We start from the raw sequence: 17406 nt of genomic DNA on the forward strand, positions 1-17406 counted from the left end.
TTAGTCTGTTCCATTCTTGCCACACTTTAAAAGTCTGTGGAGTCAGGAAATGGGGATTTTCTGGACAGGGCTGTTACAGGATGCTCCTTAGTAGGGTGGGAAAAAGGCTTTCCCTTAAGTCACAGAATGTGTGTGAAGGATACTCTCCTGAACTCTGCTTGCTGTCCCCACATGTGGAAAAGTAATTGAGTAATGGGAAACTTGGGATGGGATCCCCTGTGTCCCATGGTAGGGAGCAGGTGTAACCCACGTGGGAAGTCCAGGCTTGGTCAGCCTTGGGAAGGGAGGCTGGAGGGCTCTGTGGGCCACACAGGCACCTCAGGTGACCCCAGGGAAGGGAGGGAGAGGAGCTCACCTGTGGGATCACCTGGGGGCAGAGGACAGGAGGGAACCACAGGGGCCATTCCTGTCCCACACTGCCACATCATTTTCATAAATGCAGGAAGAGGCATGGAAAAGGTAATCAAAAAGGTAACACCCCCCTGAGGTTTGCTTTCCCTGCTGGTGCCAAGGAGCCTTTTGGCCATGGACCTTTTAATTTATAACCTGAATTGTTCACAGCTAATTGGTAATGCCAGAGCTGTAGGAAAGGACTGTGGATTTCCAGCAATGTGGGTGAGTGCACCTGGAGGCTCCTTGGGAATGAAACACCAGCAGCAGGTTCCACAAACAACTGCCTGCCAGGATTACAGGATGGAAACCTGGATGTGGCACTGGAAGGGAGCCTGGCACACCAGGAAGGTTTGTGATCCTTCAGGAAAAAATGATGCTGCAGTATTCTCACTGGAGTGACCCAAAAGTGACTGTTCTGTGCTGGAAAAGGTGCTGCAAGACGTGGAGGCTCAGGGAGTCCTGCACCCTGCAAAGAGGGGCATGAAAACAGCTCTGATACACTTCCTACTGAAAAAATGGTACCTTAAAGAGGGAAAGGAGAGGAAGGGGAGCAGAGAGGGGCTTGCAGAGTTCACAGGAAAGGGCTTGAAAGGTGAGTTACCTCTGAGGTGCCAACACTTTATAAGGAGTTGTAAGAGCAAGGTGGAGTGGAGCATGTCCAGTGCCACAGGGTGGATGAGACAGCAAACTGGTTGGTAAAATCTGGACTGAAAAATTTAAAGGAAGCAGTGAGTGTGTTCATTCTTTTGCTTCATTTTGGTTTTTGGCAACTCAGAAATGCTGGCAGGATACCATTTTCTGAAAACTAGGGACAGCTAGCTCTAGGAGAAACTTAAAAATATGCCTGCAAAGAATGGGAGTGGGTGGGAAATAAATACTGATAAAGCCAAGCAGGCCATATCTTGCAGGTCAGGAAGTTCAGGGATGAAGTGAGAACTGCCAAAACTGAGGCCAGCTTAGATCTTGCGGGAGAAATGAACAGGAGGAAAAGAGGGAAGGCTGCTCTGGAGGAGCAGGGAGGTTAGGAATGAAATGAACCGTCTGTCTCAGAGCATCTGGGTGAACACTCCTGACCTCTGAGCTCTGTCTGGTGCAGAGCTCCCTCTTGGACACTGCTTTGAGTGGATTTTCTATTTCTCTGCAGCTGTGCATGAGTAAATGGGAAAAAAATGCTTTTGGAGGGTTTATGGTCAGGGTGTAACTGAGGCTGAGGCTTGAAATCGTTTTCATGTGGACTCATGATGGTGGTGTGATTGATGAACACTTGGACTCAAAAAGATGCTTCCAGCTAGGTGATATAATGGGAACAGTTGGGGATTTTATGGCTGGTTGGTTTTTTGTTGGAAATAGGAGTGCTGATCACATGGTGTGGTGGTGTGTGTCTAGTCAGTCCTATCGGCTGTCCCAGCTCTGGGCTCAGGGAAATAAATGGATTTACACAAGGTGGGATGACTCCATGAGGAGAGAAACAAGTCTGTGGTGAGGGGTTTGATTTGAAAGCCTCTCTTTGAGCTGCATTGCTCTCAGCTCCTTTGGTTTTTGGCAGGTTTGCAGCAGAGGAATCTATTTCCTTCCTTGTTCCTAGTGAAACACTTCATTTCTGCCAAGGCTGAGAGTTCTTGAAATGCACAAGGTTTTCCACCATGGGAAAGTCTCTTCTTTTGGAGTCTCCTTTTTCCTGATTAAATTAAATTTCTAAGCTACTTCAATAGTTTTCTAATATAGACAAAAATAACTGGGCTTAAGCTGTCTGAATATTTGAGAACAGACTTTTACATTTTTGCTAACTGGCAGGGACAGACAAGGAGTTTGAGTTCAATTGGTACAAAATTCAGACTTTCTCTGGCAAATCAAATACAAATACAAGAATAATGATATCAGTGTGCAAGCCCCACCTGTCCCACACACGCTCTTTTGGGGAGAACTGGCCATTTGAAGCATTTTCTGCTTTTGGGAAACATTTAGAATGACAGGAACCAGTTGGAGGTGGATCTGATGTCACTGGGATTTTGTTTGGGTCAGGGCAGGAGGCCTCCCTGGTTTGGAGCCTGCAGGATGGTGCAGAGTGCAGGGCTGGAAGCTCTCAGGAAGGAACAACCCATGGCTCTCTGCAGGTCTGTGCTGCTCCCAGGAGGGCTGAGGAGGTGGCCAGGGATTGGTGCTGGCTTTTTTCCTCCTGCAAGTTAAGTTTGTATGAAGAGACCTTTAATTTTTCAGCTTTCCAGCCTCTGCAGTGCCTGGAGCTGTTGTGTGTGGATTGTTCATTCTAAGCCTCGCCTGTGATGTCGCCCCACAAAAACATTTGTGGGAAAGATTGACAAATACATTTCCCCTCTAATCTCTTTGGCTTTGCTGGCTTGAAGTTGTCAGTAAATGCAACCTTGAACTCCATTTTTCTCAGTGTTACAGTGCTGAGTGTGGCAGCATTGCTGGTCCCCATCTTTGTGCTACGTGTGTGCAGCCACATTAAAGATCACAACTCACAGCCCCACACCCCAAAGACATCAGTTTCCTTTTTGACAATGCCTGTTTCTCTTAATTATGGCTATTTTACTCCCTGGACCCTGATAGACACCCAGGTGTGGCTTCTCTCCTTGGTGCAGCTCTGCTGTGCCTGGGAATGCTGAGTGCCAGTGTGGAGAGCCTGGCCAGGGAAATTCCATCCCTTTTCATAAGGGAAGTTGTGATCCAGCTGATAAACCACGCAGCAAATGCATTCTGTGGCTCTAAGGTATTGGTTATTCTCTTGAAAACAAACACTTTTAGAGAAAAACTTGCCTGCTAGACTTGGTGAGCTCTCTACAACTCCTCCAGAAGCCCAAAAGTTGTTTTCTAGAGGGTTTTTCCTTTTCCCTGGCGGAGGAGAGCAGGATGGAGATGACAGAGTCAGGAGGAAAAGGGAGGTTGGGAAGGGGAGAAGCAGGGGCTGGGTGCTGGCAGCTCATTAAACAACACTCAGAGAACATCACACACACACACAAACCTGAGGGACACCATCCTGCTTAAAGAGAGAAGTCACAGGAGAAAAATAATTTAAATACATAACCAACCCAAATTAAAAAAAAAAAGGAAAAAAAAAGATTTCTTTGTGTTACAAGTAATTAGACACAAATTTCCCCAGTAGTTGCCATTTCCTGGAGGCTTAGAATCCACATCCTTAAATAAATCTGGTAGCTGAAACACTCTCAGCTAACTGCACAGCCAAAGACCAGACGAGCTGCAGAATTTTGCAGCAACAGATGTGAAAAGCCCAGGTCTGCAATGTGGATAAATTACTTCATGCCTAGGAATTTTAAAATGTAAAAACTGACTTAATTGGATTAAAATAATCAATTGAATAGGTATCTGGTATTTATAAATGAAGTGATATACAGTTTCTTAATTGACCATAGTCTGAGTTTTCTTTAAATTGATTGTTCCCTTCTAGCTTGGGGAAAAAATGCCAGCTGGAATGCAGAGAGATTAAGTTTTATTTATTTTCCTTGCTAAGAGCCACATTGTGCAATTTAAAAGGAAATGTCCTTGAAAGATGGGTTCCTTTGTAAACTGTTTCAGCCCTTGTTTGTTTTCAGATGGAAATTAATTTCTCAAAAGCCCTCCGTGTTAGAAAGTACGTGTTGATAAGTAAAGAAAAATGAAAAACTGTAACCTGCTAAAATACATCTTGTTTTTGAGATAAAAATCTTTGCATGGATGTGGCTGAGTTTGGGGTACAGCTGATCTGCTCAAAGGCTGGCAATGATCTCCACCAGCACAGGTGGAAGGAAACAATCTGTGTGGGAGAGCCTCAGACACGATGGTGGAGTATTGCTGGGATTCTTCATCACGCTTTGATGTGCTAAAATATTGATTTTTAGGGAGTGTGTCAGCTCCTTATTGAGCTGGGGGGCTCTGGGCTGTGCCACAGGGCAGGGAGGGGGCACTGATGCTGTCAGAAACATTTTCACCAGAAAATGGGCCTGTTCTCACCAGAAAGCACAAGGCTGGTTAATTCTGGGGTTTCATCGGGGGTGTGTGTGGGCTCTGCTGGAGCTGCCCCCTCTGCTTTTGGACACAGCTGTGCTCCGTGCCCAGCTGTGTTTGGGGGACTGGGAGGAGCTGGCTGAGGTGAGCTCTGCCTCCTCTGATGCTCTCCCTCTCTCTGTGAGATCAAACTTCTCTCTGGGCATCCCTTGTGAGTTCCCAGCCCTGCAGATGTTTGCCCCAACATCTGCATGGAGTCGCGCCCCGTGCAGCGGAGCTCTCGCTTTCCTGGGAGCCCGGGCTGGCTTCCCAGAGGCTGGATCCTGTCTCCGGTGCCAGAGGTGAGCAGGAGGAGGCAGGAGGAGGCAGGAGCGGGCAGGAGGAGCCGGTGCCGGCGGCTGCCGCGGCGGGGCACTGCGGGACCGGCACCGGCAGCGGCTCCGCCGATTCCGACGGGGCCGTGCAGGGCGAAGAACAGCATATTGCTATTGCTGCTACTGCTGCCATTATTTCTATTATTTCTATTATTTCTATTATTTCTATTATTTCTGTTATTTCTATTATTTCTATTATTTCTGTTATTTCTATTATTTCTGTTATTGTTATTCTTCACGCCCAAAACCAGCAGCAGAGCTGCTCTGGCGCGTTCCATGGTGCTGGTCCACTGCTGAGTTTGCTGGAAAATTGGGATTTACATTCGCAGGGCATCACAAATCTGCTTTGGCACTGGTGCTTTTCTTCCAGCTTGAAAGGTATTTTTTCTCCCCTTTCTTAAAAACCAGCACAGTTGACTCTGCTCTCGGTGACAAAGCTCTGAGGGGACAGGAAGGCAATTCCTTCCTTTGGAGACTCCCACAGATAACGATTTGTGTGATAGAAATAATTTCATTTGGGTCAGGATTTCTGCTCAGTAAAACCCAGGGGTATTCTGAGAACTGCTTGGATTCTGGTGAAATCCCACTGGATGCCACACACTGCCCAGCTGCAGTTATGGGGTCAGATATTTCCCCCCCTTCCCTTTGCAGAGGATTTTCAAACTGGGATGTCCAAGAACAGGCTACTGTCACATACTTGATGGGAGCCTGCTCTGCAGCTCCTTGAATACAATATCTTTTCCCTTCTTGCATAAATATTTTAATTACTAATTTGCTGGTCTCATTTAACACAGATTTGGCATTTATCATTTGAATTTAAACTTGTTAAAATTGACAATTTTCTTGGCTACCTATGTTAATAATTTAAAGGGAAAGCTCATTATTAAATTATTATGGGTAATTATTTTGTAACTAGTGTGGAAATTGTCATTTCTGCAGCCTTAAAAAATCCTGGAAAGAATCACATGCGGATCAATGTGGATCAAATCCCAGGAAGTGTAAAGATGAACAGGAATAAAGTCTTATGTAGAAATGTCATACAGATGGGGGAAAACACTAAAATTAGAGAATTATTTTCTACACTTGCAGCTACAAGGATTTGGAGGCTGCTGATTTCAGTGAGTCAGTGCTGAGCTTTCCTGGGCAGAAAACCCCTCCTGCTCTGACCCTGTAAACTCTGCTGAGGAGCCTTTTTTCCCCGGTGGCTCCAGATTTCCCATCCCTGCGAGGTGTTTGCTCTGCTGCCGTGCTTTTGCAGGTCCCGCGCTCCCCCTGCCCCAGCAGCCTCCTCCACCACTCGAGTGCTGTGTTACCTGGTGACCCCGTCAGCAGAGGTGGAATTCCCTTAAAATGGGTGGCTTTAGGTGCCAGGCGTGTTACTGATGCCACCGCGGCCCCTCCAGCATCCCCCAATTCCTCAGAATTCCTCAGGATTCCTCAGGATTCCTCAGAATTCCAGCTGCGGCCGGCGGTCCCTGCAGCTGGAATTGGCCCCTGGCAAAGCTGCGGAGAACAATGAGGAGGAGCGGAATGCCCTCCCCGCTCCCACCAGATGGCCCTCACGCTTTTCCCATTCCCTCCCAGCCTCTGGAAAGGCTCTGCAGGAACCGGGAATGCGAATCCTCCTCCCGGGAGCAGCCCGGGCTCGGGACCTGCCGGGACCGACACCCCGAGCTCTGCGTGCCCTTCTCCGGGCTGAGCCCCGGGGAGCAGCACCGGGGGACTCCGGAGGAGCAGAGCCGGTTCTGGAGGCTGAGCTGGACCTTGCACGGGTGCTACAGCCCAAATCTGCGCCTGGGCTCTGGGCGAGGCGGGCTGTGCCTGCTCTCACATCAGCCTTTGCCTCTCAGCAAACTCTGCCAGCGGTGCTTTTACACTTTTTGAGAGCCAGGGACAACCAAATCAGGCAATAATTGATTTTTCTGTTGATCCCGGGAAAGAAAAAAACAAACAAATCATACATTTTAAAAGGACATTTACTAACTCCTCACCCGTCACCTTGATATTTGAGTTTCAACTTTATGTTGGTGTTATAATATTGAGAAATCCAAGTAGAACTTCTCAGCTTGCAAAATTGCGAATTCCTGAGTTTTGGCACTAGTTTGAGCCAGCTCTTGATCCCGGATTTCCCGATGTTTGCATCTCCCCCCTCGTGCCAGGATCATTGTCCCTCTGAGAACAATCCCGGATCTGGCTCTCTCCCTCCGAGCTGTCGTGGGAGCACTGCAGAGCATGAAGCCGGGGCTCTGTTTGTGCACAGAAAGGTGCTGCCCAGCCCTCCCTGCTCTAAGCTGTTCCATCTGCACGGCCCCATCCTGACCTTGATCCACCGCGGGGCTGTGGAAGGGCTCGTTCACAGCCCAGCCTCGCTGGCTTTTCTGTCGGGATTGGCTTTAAGGGGCTCGAGCTGTTGAAGGGTTTCCCTACTGATAAATGGATTGAGAGCCATATTTTCATCTCACGTCATCAAACATTCATCAGATGCTGCTGGTCATTACCGACAGAGCCGGGTTTGAACTCGTGACCCCGCAGTAAAAGGTCCCATTAGCAATTTCCTTAAACTGTCAAGGCATGGCGTGACACAAATGAAATGCAGTGGGATTGTTTTTCTTCCACAGGTAAAGGCAGTGGGCTCCTGCCTGATTTACTGATCTGTGTCACTAAAACACGCTGGTAGAGTCCTTGTGCTCTCATGAGAGAAATGTGAAGAAATACAAAGATGGGGTGCAGTGCTCTGGGCACAGGGCAGCTCCTGGTCCCACAGGCCATGAAGTGTCACCTGTCCCCAAGAAATGCAGAGCTCCAAATCCCATCCTCAGAGTGCCAGGCACAGCACACACCCCCTGTGCCAAGACAGATCCAGGCTGTGCCTGTAAGCAATGAAGACAAAGATTGACAGGCATTTAGGAAAGCTTCTCTGGCTCACATCACACTGCACTGTTCTTTTAACCAGCAATTTTTGTATCCGAGTTCTTTCTCTCTTCGCAGAATCATTTGAAGAAATAATGTGTGAGGGAGGGAAAAAATTACCTCTGGCAGTCGTGTTATAATGGCTCTGGTGCTGACAGCCCTTTGGGAACAGTGGCAGCAGCAGGGTAAGTATATATGACATCTTTGTAGTGATAAAGAAACAAATAAATGTTCCCATTAACACTCCATCAGGTCAACAGCTATTCCAGACCAACGCGGTGCTGGGGGAACTGGCTTGATTCATATCAGCTCAGACACACTCCTCCTGCAGCATATCTTCTGGAAGGCACATAAACCAGAGGTCCTGCTCTGGCCAGGTGGAGTCATTAAAGAATCAGTGAACTTTTTACAAGTTGCTTGAAATACCCTGGCTTGCATCCAGCTCCGGTGTTGCTGCTGTGTCTGTTTAGCAGTTCCTTCATCATGCCATGACAATGACTCTGTTTCAGAGCTGGAGGAAGTTGTTTCTCCTTACCTCGTTTGTGACACGTTTTGGGAGGCTTCTGAGTGCTTCACTTCCTAAGCCCTGCAGTGGGATCAGTGGGATGTGAGCCCTGCCATAAGAGGCTGCTGGGGAAGCAGCAGCAGCATTTGTGTGTCATCCATAATGGATGTGTGTGCATATGGAACAAACACACCAGCACACAGCTGCCTGCTCAGAGAGGCTGCCCCTTTCCTGGGCAAAGTCAGCAGGAGCTGAGCTTCACCAAGGACCACGATGTCCCTCTCCTTACACGAGGGTTAGTTAGTAAACAGCAACTTCCAAACAATTTCTGTGTGTAAGGATATTTAAACATGTTTTACCTCTGCTGAAATGCAGATTCTAAAACAGGTACAAACTTTCTAACTAACACAAAATAACCCAGAGTTCCCAATGAGTTCCCTTCCTTCCTGTGTAACCAGCACTGTCCAGTTGTTCCTTTACCAGAACTTTTCTCTTTCACACAGGTTGCATATTTTTAACAAAAGGCCCTGAGAAGGGACATGAGGAAAATCCAGGTTGGTGTCTTTGGTCTACCTTGAGTGACAAAGATGAAAACAAAGAAATCCCCTAATCTGGATCAACAAAACCAGGACTTGAAGTTCAAGCTGTCCAGAGCTCTGGAAATGTAAACGTGAGTGTCTTTCTGTATCTTAAACTTTATTGCAAGCAAAGCACTCCCATGCTGTGTTCAGGTACAATCTGACTGCTCAAAGTTCTGTCTGTGGCTCCAGGCAGAATTCTGAGCCAGATGATGAACTTAGTTCTGCTTCTGCTGAAGGCATAGAACCTTCTGATGTTTACAGGAATGCCGGTGCAAACAGATTTCCAAATGGTCAGCACAAAAAGAGCAGCCAAATCCCAAACAATCCAGTCCTAGACATGGAAATCTTCATGCTTGCAACCCAGCAAGTGTTGAATATCCAATTCCCCAACTGGGAAATTGCCTGGGATTTTGGAGGGCACCCTTCAAAAGAGCTTGTGCACCTTTAAGTCGAAATCCCAAGATGCAAAGTCCTCAGAGTTTATGGAAGTGTTTAAAAGGAGATATAGATTCCAGAGCCACTTAAATACCTCTGATAATATTCAGTCTTGATTCAGCAAAGCGTGTGACAACTTTAGTAGGTATTTAAATCCATTCCATGTAATATGCTTAAACTCATCCTCTCAGAGGGAGGGAGTGCCTGCCTCTGGATTTCTCCCTTCACTCCTCAATGGGATTCAAGTCCTTACCTCTCCCTGAAGCCAGCAGCAGTTGATTAGATGTTTAATGCTTTGCTGAACTCACAATGTAAAAATCACAGATTCTATGTGATAAAATAACCATAATCTGTCCAGTGGCTGCCAGCATAAACAAATAAATATAGGCTACACTTCAGTGGAAGGCAAGCTTGTGTGAGTACCGCAGGGAACCAAAATCCTGCTCAGGGCCCCATCCAGCCTGGCCTGAACGTTCCCAGGGACTGATCCACAGCTGCCCTGGGTATCCTGGGGGCTGCCCCCATTTGCTGTCAGACCTGGGCACGGAACGGGGCTCTCTGGGGCCGGGGTACCGGGGTGGGGGTGTGAGAGCTGCTTTTCTCCCGGGGATGCTCTCCCCGGGATTGCCTCCCCTCGGAATGCTCCCACGGACCGCCGTCCTCCCGGGATGTTCCACCAGCCCCGGCATGTTCCACCTCGGGACAGTCGGTGCCCCGGGGATCTCCTTCCCACCCTGGGGATCGCCCCCCCGGGGTCACCTTTGCCCCGAGACCGACGTCCCCCGGGATTCTCCTCCCCTGGGATCTCCCACCCTCGGGACCGACCTTCCCCATGGGCTCCCCCTCCCCGAGACCCCCTTCCCCATGGGATCCCCCTGCCCCTGGACTCCCTTCCCAATGGGATCCCCATTCCCCAGGGGATCCCCCTCCTCGGGACCCCCTTTCCCATGGGATCCCCATTTCCCGGGACCCCCTTTCCAATGGGATCCCCGGGACCCCTTTCCCATGGGATCTCCCTCCCCGGGACCCCTTTTTCCCATGGGATATCCATTCCCCATGGGATCCCCCTTCCCCCGGACCCCATTCCTCATGGGCTCCCCGTCCCCGGGACCCCCTTTTCCCATGGGATATCCATTCCCCATGGGATCCCCATTTCCTGGGACCCCATTCCCCATGGGATCCCCATTTCCTGGGACCCCATTCCCCATGGGATCCCCATTTCCCGGGACCCCCTTTCCCATGGGATCCCCATTTCCCGGGACCCCCTTCCCCATGGGATCCCCTTTCCCCGGGACCCCCTTTCCCATGGGATCCCCCTCCCGGGTCTCTCTCCCGGTTCCCATTCCCGTTCCCGTTCCTGCGGTGCCGGTTCCCGTCGCGGCCGCCAGGTGGCGCTGTGGGCACGCGGCGGCCGCCCCGGCCCTGCCCCCCCCCCCCCCCCCAACCCCGGGGTCTCGGTTCCACCGGGGGGACCCGCCCCGACCCCCGACCCCCCATCCCCTCCCCGGGCCCCGGCTGGGCTTCCCTCTCCTCCGTGCAGCCCCGTGGGGGCACGGCCCCCGCGCAATTTCGCAGCTCCGCTCGCCCCGTGCCCCCGGGGAGTTGCCGTGGGGGGCTCCTGTCCTGGGCAATGATGGGGGGCGCTCAGCTTGGGGGGCACATCCTCCCATCCTCCCTCTGGGGAGTTCTCTCGGCCGGCCTCTCGCTGCTGCCCTGCATCCCCCGCCCTCAGGGTTCCCCCTTTCCCCGGCCCTTGAAGGAATCGCTCCGCTCAGCACTCGCTGCTTCCCACCCGCAGGACTGAGCCCCGACACCCCATCCCAGCCAGGGGTAACCCCAAGGGAGGCAGGAGGAGGAAAGTTCCTCGATTAAACCTTTCCATCTGGGTCACCTGCTACTGCTTGTTCCTCGTAGCAGGGGTGAGAGCGGGGTGCTGTCACCATCGTGCTGTGCACAGGCCCTGTGCTGGTCCCAGAGATACCCAGGCTCTCTCCTGAGCAGGACTGTTCTATTCAGTCAGAGGATTTTATCCCAATTCCCAGTTCTCTGAGCCTTTTATCATCTTTTTCTCAGGAGCTATCCAGGTAGGAAGAATAAAGCCCCCCAAGCAGGTGAACAGTGCCATCACCCGCCGAGGCAGACACTGGATTTACCTGCGGATGGCGAGTCTTTGGATCGACACAGGAGCCCGTAAGGAAAACACTTATGGAAAGCATTTTCATTGGAGAAAACAGGAGTGAACTCTTTCCAAACCCTTGGAAAAGTGCAGTCAAGAGCTCAACTCTGCTTTCAGTCCCACCTTGAGAGGAGAGGCTGCTGTTCCCTCTGCCCCATTGCCACGGGTCAGGTCAGGTGTTCCTCTCTTTTCTCCCAAGAAAGGCAGGAAGGATCACGGTCCCTCTGGGGGGGCCTGATCCAGCTGCAAAGGTCAGGGATGAGGAACCAGAAGGCTTTTCTGTCAGAAATCCCCACTTCCAGCTACTCCTTCCCTCCCCTGAGGTCTGGGCAGAGGGAAGCAAGGCCTGACTGTCCCCACAGTGCTGGGAGCCCCAGGGCAGGAGAGGAGGGACTGGAGGCAGCAGGAGGGAGTTGTCCTGGATGAACTCCAGGTCAGAGGTGAGAGGAGCCTTGGGCTCACTTGGAAATGGTGCCAAGGCAGGGGAGAGGCCTTCCCCCAAGCATGAGAGACTCCTGTGCTCTGGGTCCTCTGTCTCCTCCCTCACACAAGTTATGTTTATCCTCCAGAGTGAGGTCTCCTTCCATGGCCTCCTTGTTCAAAGGCCTCAAAACCACTCATTCCCCAGGAACCCTGTTTGTTCCTACATAGGATGAGCAAGCCAGGTCCAGCCTTTCCCTCCCCTGCTTCCATCCCTGCTCTCTGTCATGACCAGGGACACTGTGCCCATGTCCCAGTGCTGTCTGTGAGCTGCCTGTGCTGCAAAGTCCCAGCTCCTGGCTCTGTGCTGCTGGCCAAAATCCAGCTCACTTTGGGAGCTTCCTCACCTCTGGGAGCAAATCACAGCCTGCAAGTCTGTGTGTGTGTGTTTTATTTTTTGTAGAGAGCATTTAACTCGGGCTTGCAGGGAACCCTCCCTGCAGCGTGCCCCAGTTTGCTCCTGCAGCAGAGGAGTGAGGTGCTGAGTCCCAGCACTGAGGGTTTCCCCACAGCGGGCTGTGCAGTGTCCTCCAGCTCTGTTTGCCATGCTGAGGGGAGGATGGACCCAGCTTCCCACAGGAATATGCTCCAGCCTCACAGCAGGCCTGGCAGTGATCTGTGTGCTGCTGCAGCCCGAGTGGGCTAGTGCTGGTCCAAAGAGCAGAACCGGGCAGGGGGCAGAAGGGGAATGCTAAAGGCAACTGGGAATTATTTAAAATCAAAGCCCCAGTGCTCCAGGGCTGGTCTCTGCAGGGTGGATGGAGCACAGAAGTCTCCTTGCTTTCTGCCAGCTCTCTTGCTTTTTTTTTTCTTTTTTTTTTTTCTGCAAAGTCCTTACTTTCTCACTCCCTCCCTGTTTCCCTTCTGCTTTCCTTTCACACTCCTCCCGTGAGGGTCGAGCCAGTGTTTAACTCTTTCATCCTTACAGCAATTTTTTAGTGGCTGTGAGAATACCCCTAAGCCCCAGGGCATCTCCCTGCCAGCCTTCAGCTGGAGCTCCCCGTGCTGGGCACAGAGGCACAGGTCTTGTGTAAGGAGGAAAACAGGGGAGAACTTGTCACTGTTAGAGTCGTGGCTGGCTGCCCCTGCCCGGTGGAGGTGCCCTCAGACTGCAGCTGGGATGCTTTTCCCTTTAGCATCCTGGAAAAGGCATGGAAACGTTCCCCTGATCCCCCGAACAGATTTGAAGGGCGAAATCTGCCAACTGCTCAGTATATTGATTCAAATGCATTATTCCTCCCCGGGCAGATCCCTGCCCTGGGAAAGGAGCAATCAGTGCAGGTGCAAATAGCTTTTAATTGCAGAATGTATCTCACCATGGAGGCATTTAGGCTGGATATGATACAACTGAAACAGCAGCAGCCGGAGGAAGCCCAATAAGCCCGAGCTCTGCAGGAGCCAAACTGCTCCTGTGCCGTACCTATGGAGTAAATATTCACGTGTAGCTGTGTGTCCGTGTTCTTCCACATCTCCCTGAGATGTGACACGGCAGCACCGTGTCAAGATTCAAATGGCATCTTCAGGGGATGTGAAAACTTGCTGTCCGTGACAGTTCCTCTGTGAGGACGCAGAATGCTGGGGATGTGGATGTTTTGTGTGTGGACTCGCCTAAAGCCAAGACTGGGGGCAGTTTCTCAGCGCCAGCGAGGGGCTGGCCGCGGGCTCTGTGCCTGCTCTGGAGTCCGAGCTCTCGTCCCGAGGCTTAGCTGTGGGCTCAGGGGCTGTGCCACACAAAGTGATGTACAGGTGGTTGGGACAGGGTCCTGTCTGGTTGTCGGGCTGCCGCGGGTGCTGTGGAGTGCTGCTGATGGACTGCACTGGCTGCTCCCAGGCCCTTGGCTGGCTCCCGGCTGGGGGATGCGGCCGGGGGGCTCCGCTGCCCTCCGCGGGGCTCTGCAGCGCTGGCAGGAGCGGACAGCAGCCGCCCGCCCTGCACCCCTGCTCGGGAGAGGCAGGGCAGCAGTTCAGAGACAGCCCGGACACTTCAGAGGTTACCCTGGCACGGTGTGACGATGTGGAGAGGGCGAGGAGCCCGGCGTGCCGGGATGCGCAGGGTTTTGTTTCATTATATGTGCAAGGGTGGGCAAACCTGTGTTTGGGGAGGCATAACCCCGGCCCCCGGCACGGAGAGCTCCTGCCGCGGCAAGAGGCGAGACGGGAGCGGCTCGGGCAGGGGAAGGATGGAGGGTGATGCGGGGACAGCGGGAGCCCGCGGAGAGATGCGGGACTGCGCCCGCTCGGTGCCGCGCAGCCGGCCCGGCTCTTCCCTAGCGAGCGCAGGAACTGCTTTTATTATAATTATTATTTCCCCTGAGAAAACAAAAATCGGACTTCCTAGAAAAAAAAAAAGAAAAAAGAAAGAAAGAAGAACTTTCAGCGCGAACTGTCCTGCTCGGAAATCGCGTGCTCGTGCCGCCGAGCAGCGCTCGCTGCCGGAGCGGGGCCGGAGCCGGGGCGAGCGCGCTCCCAGCGACGGGCAGTCCGGGCTCGGGCACCGGGCATCCCCGGCTCTGGGCGGTCGCGGTGGGCAGCCTGGCGCTGCCGGCGGAGAGCGGGGCGGGCTCGGCCACGCCGCCCTCAGCGCTGCGGGCTGTGCGGGAGCGCGGCTCCCTGCTGCCCTGCCCAGGGCCGGGGCAGCCCCGCGGGGCCGGTGCCCGCGCTGCCCGCGGCGCTGCCGAACAAAGGCGCGGCCGCTCCGCACCGGGCCCGCCCCCGCCGCTCCGGGGCAACTTTCCCCGGGGCCGGCCGCGCCGGGGGGCGGGGCGGGGCCATGCTAATGAGAGAGGCGTGCCCCCGCCCCCTCGGCGGCGCTTCGCCGGCGCCTATTGGCGGCGGCGGCGCGGGGGCGGGGCGGTGACGCGATGCAAATGAGGGGGCGTGCCCGCGGCGGCCCCGCCCCCCGCCCGCCGGGGCTGCGGGCTCGTGTTCGGCGGCGGGGACAGTCAAAGTGGCTCCCATAGGGAGAGACGGCGAGTCCGCCCGGCGCTGCGGGACAGGGAGGGGGCACGGGGAGCCCCAGGGTCTCCCTCCGGCCGTCCGTCCGCGCCGCCGCCGCGGGTGCGCCCCTCTCGCTCCCTTCCCGGCGTGCGCCCGGCTCCGGCAACTCGCTTCCTGCTCGGCTGGAGGAGGGAGGAGAGAGGAGAGGAGCGGAGAGCGCTTCGGCTGGGAGAGGAGAGAAGAAAGAGGGAGAAAAGAAAGAAAGAAAAGAGAGAGGGGAGAAGGGGGGGGACTTGCCTCTCTTGTCACTGGAAAATGACACTTGATGTAGCAGAGCCTGCCGCAGCTCCCGTTCGTCCTATTGTTTCTTAAACTGCCATCTGAGATTTTTTTTTTTTTTTTGCCTGCTGCCATCCGAGGGGTGTCTTCATACAAAAGGGACTTCAAGTACTCCTCCGGCTTGCGAGCGCTGCAACCAGCCCCCAGCACCCCGCCAGCCCCTCCAAGCACCCAAACAAACTGCACACGCAGCAAACAGCAGCAACAAAACCGGGCTCTGATTGCCTCTGGATTTTTTTTTTTTAATGTGCCTGCCTGTGTTTGCTTTCTCCGACTTGCTTTGATTCCAGCGATCAGCTGCAGAGAGAGGAAAAAAAAGAGAGAAAGAAAGAAAGAAAAAAACCCCCCACATATAACAGTCCGCCTGGCGATTTTATCACTTTTAAAAATTTTTGAATAAAGAAAGAAGATTTGCGCTGTTGTTTCTGATTCATGTTTGGGATTCAGGAAAGCATCCAGCGGAGCGGGAGCAGCATGAAGGAAGAGCCCCTCGGCGCGGGGATGAACGCGGTGCGGACGTGGATGCAGGGAGCCGGCGTCCTGGACGCCAGCACGGCCGCTCAGAGGTAGGCAGGCTCCGCGCCGCTCCGCGCCCGCGCCCCGCTCCGCGCCCCGGGGCGCTCCCCGCCCGCAGCGCCTTTCCCCCCGCGCCAACAAAAACCCGGCTCTGGAGCTCTGCTACCGGCAGTGAGTTTCGCGTAGATGTCGCCAGTTAAATATTTATCCCTATTGTCCCGTAGGAATGACTTTTTATTAAATAATGATAACGACAATAAAGGAAGCGGCGAGTTTCGCTAGGTGCGGATAGGTAGGTTTCACCTCTCTGGCTCCTTGTGTTCGCTCGGAGGAAGGAGTTTTCAAAACTATGTTTGCTGCTAATTTAGTCTTAAGATCTTCAAATGACACTTTCCTCCTCCGGAAAACAGCGAGTTGTGCACGGATGTATCCAAAATATATTTCTCTACCTCGCTTTCCTATTCTCGTCAGAATCAGCAGCTCCCCTTCTTCTCCTCCGATAAGTAGGGAGTTTGCAAAGCGTACTCCAGGAGAAATTTAATTTAAAGTCCCTTTGTAAAACCACTGCCACTTATCTGAGATTTTTAAAAAGAAATCTCTCCAAATATAAGATGGGTTTGGCGAAGCTGCGCCCAGCCTCGTCGTTTTCTCTCTTATTTCTTCTTCTTCCCATCCTCTTCCCCGCGAAAAAAAACCCCAAACACGAACCAAACCCTGATGCTGGATTCGCAGCTTGAGCCCTGGAGCCGGCATCATCCGGCATCAGTTTAATGTTGACATCTCCCAGCGTCTCCCACCTCGCCCCGCACCCCCCCTTTGGAGCCCTCTAAGGAAGGGAAAGTTTCTGCAGGGACAACCCTGAAATATTTGAAGTTGTCTCCCGGGCTCGGTGTTTACCCACCGCTCCGGCGCGGGAGGAAAGGCTCGCAAGATAAGGCACATGGGCGCTGCTGTGACAGCTCCGAGCCGAGTTTGAGAAGTGGCAGGAGCGATGCTGCTCCGCGGGGCAACGCGCCGGCGGCTCTGAGCGCGGCTGCCCCGCCATGCAGGGCCGGCTGCGAGCGGCCACGGCCCCCGGGGAGGGCTGGTGGGCACCGGGCCGGCCTGGGGGGGCTGCTGGGGGCTTCGGGCTGGCCGCAGGACGGCATGGGCTCGGGGCTCCGCGGGGCTCGGAGCTGGCTATTTCTCCGTGCCCGGAGGGAAAAGCCCCAAGGCGGCTCGGGGGAGGGAGGGATGCTGTGCCCCGGGGGGCCCAGCCGGGTCCCGGAGGGGAAGGCACGGGCTCGGGAGGCGCATGGGGGGACGTGAGGCCGCGTGGTCGGAGCTGCCGCTAACCCGCGTGTCTCTGGTCCCAGCGGAGTGGGTCTGGCCCGGGCTCACTTCGAGAAGCAGCCGCCTTCCAACCTGAGGAAGTCCAACTTTTTCCACTTCGTCCTGGCTCTGTACGACCGGCAGGGGCAGCCCGTGGAGATCGAGCGCACCGCCTTCGTGGGCTTCGTGGAGAAGGAGAAGGTGAGTACCCTGGTGCCCCGTGGGGGCTCGGCCGCCTCTCCGGGGCCCTCCCCGCTCCGCTCCCTCGGGGCTGCGACAGCGGCTCGTCCCGGGAGCCACGGCAGCCTCCCGGGCGCCTCAGTCTTGCCCTGTCCCGGAGGGCAGACAAGGAGGGGATGTCCCCTGCTCCCTCGCTATGCCCTGGGCAGGGGAGAGTGCTGAGAGCTGCCCCAACCAACCGCGGGGACACCCGGCGTGCGAGTGATGGAGAAGCTCCATTGACACTGTTTTCTTTTTCCCTCCGGC

General features: G+C 53.8%; 1 protein-coding gene and 1 long non-coding RNA gene across 10 annotated transcripts in view; both read left to right on the forward strand.

Moving 5' to 3' along the window:
- The first annotated feature begins 1348 nt into the window (after positions 1–1348).
- LOC135280310 (uncharacterized) lies at positions 1349–12014 on the forward strand. Its single transcript, XR_010347319.1, has 4 exons — positions 1349–1452; positions 7719–7825; positions 8649–8815; positions 11235–12014. It is a non-coding gene; the product is annotated as an uncharacterized LOC135280310 (long non-coding RNA).
- Positions 12015–14723: 2709 nt separating this feature from the next.
- EBF1 (EBF transcription factor 1) overlaps positions 14724–17406 on the forward strand; it is a 268328-nt gene continuing 265645 nt past the window's right edge. For 8 of the 9 annotated variants that reach the window (XM_064387562.1, XM_064387566.1, XM_064387563.1 and 5 more), the window contains exons 1-2: positions 14724–15659; positions 16965–17121. In XM_064387562.1, the coding sequence (XP_064243632.1) occupies positions 15526–15659; positions 16965–17121 (291 nt within the window). In that variant the 5' untranslated portion in view covers positions 14724–15525. Of the gene's footprint in view, positions 15660–16581; positions 16697–16964; positions 17122–17406 lie in introns of those variants that run through there. The other variant, XM_064387570.1, reaches the window with a different exon arrangement.

The sequence above is a fragment of the Passer domesticus genome, chromosome 13, assembly GCF_036417665.1.
Source record: "Passer domesticus isolate bPasDom1 chromosome 13, bPasDom1.hap1, whole genome shotgun sequence".
Lineage (NCBI taxonomy): Eukaryota > Metazoa > Chordata > Aves > Passeriformes > Passeridae > Passer > Passer domesticus.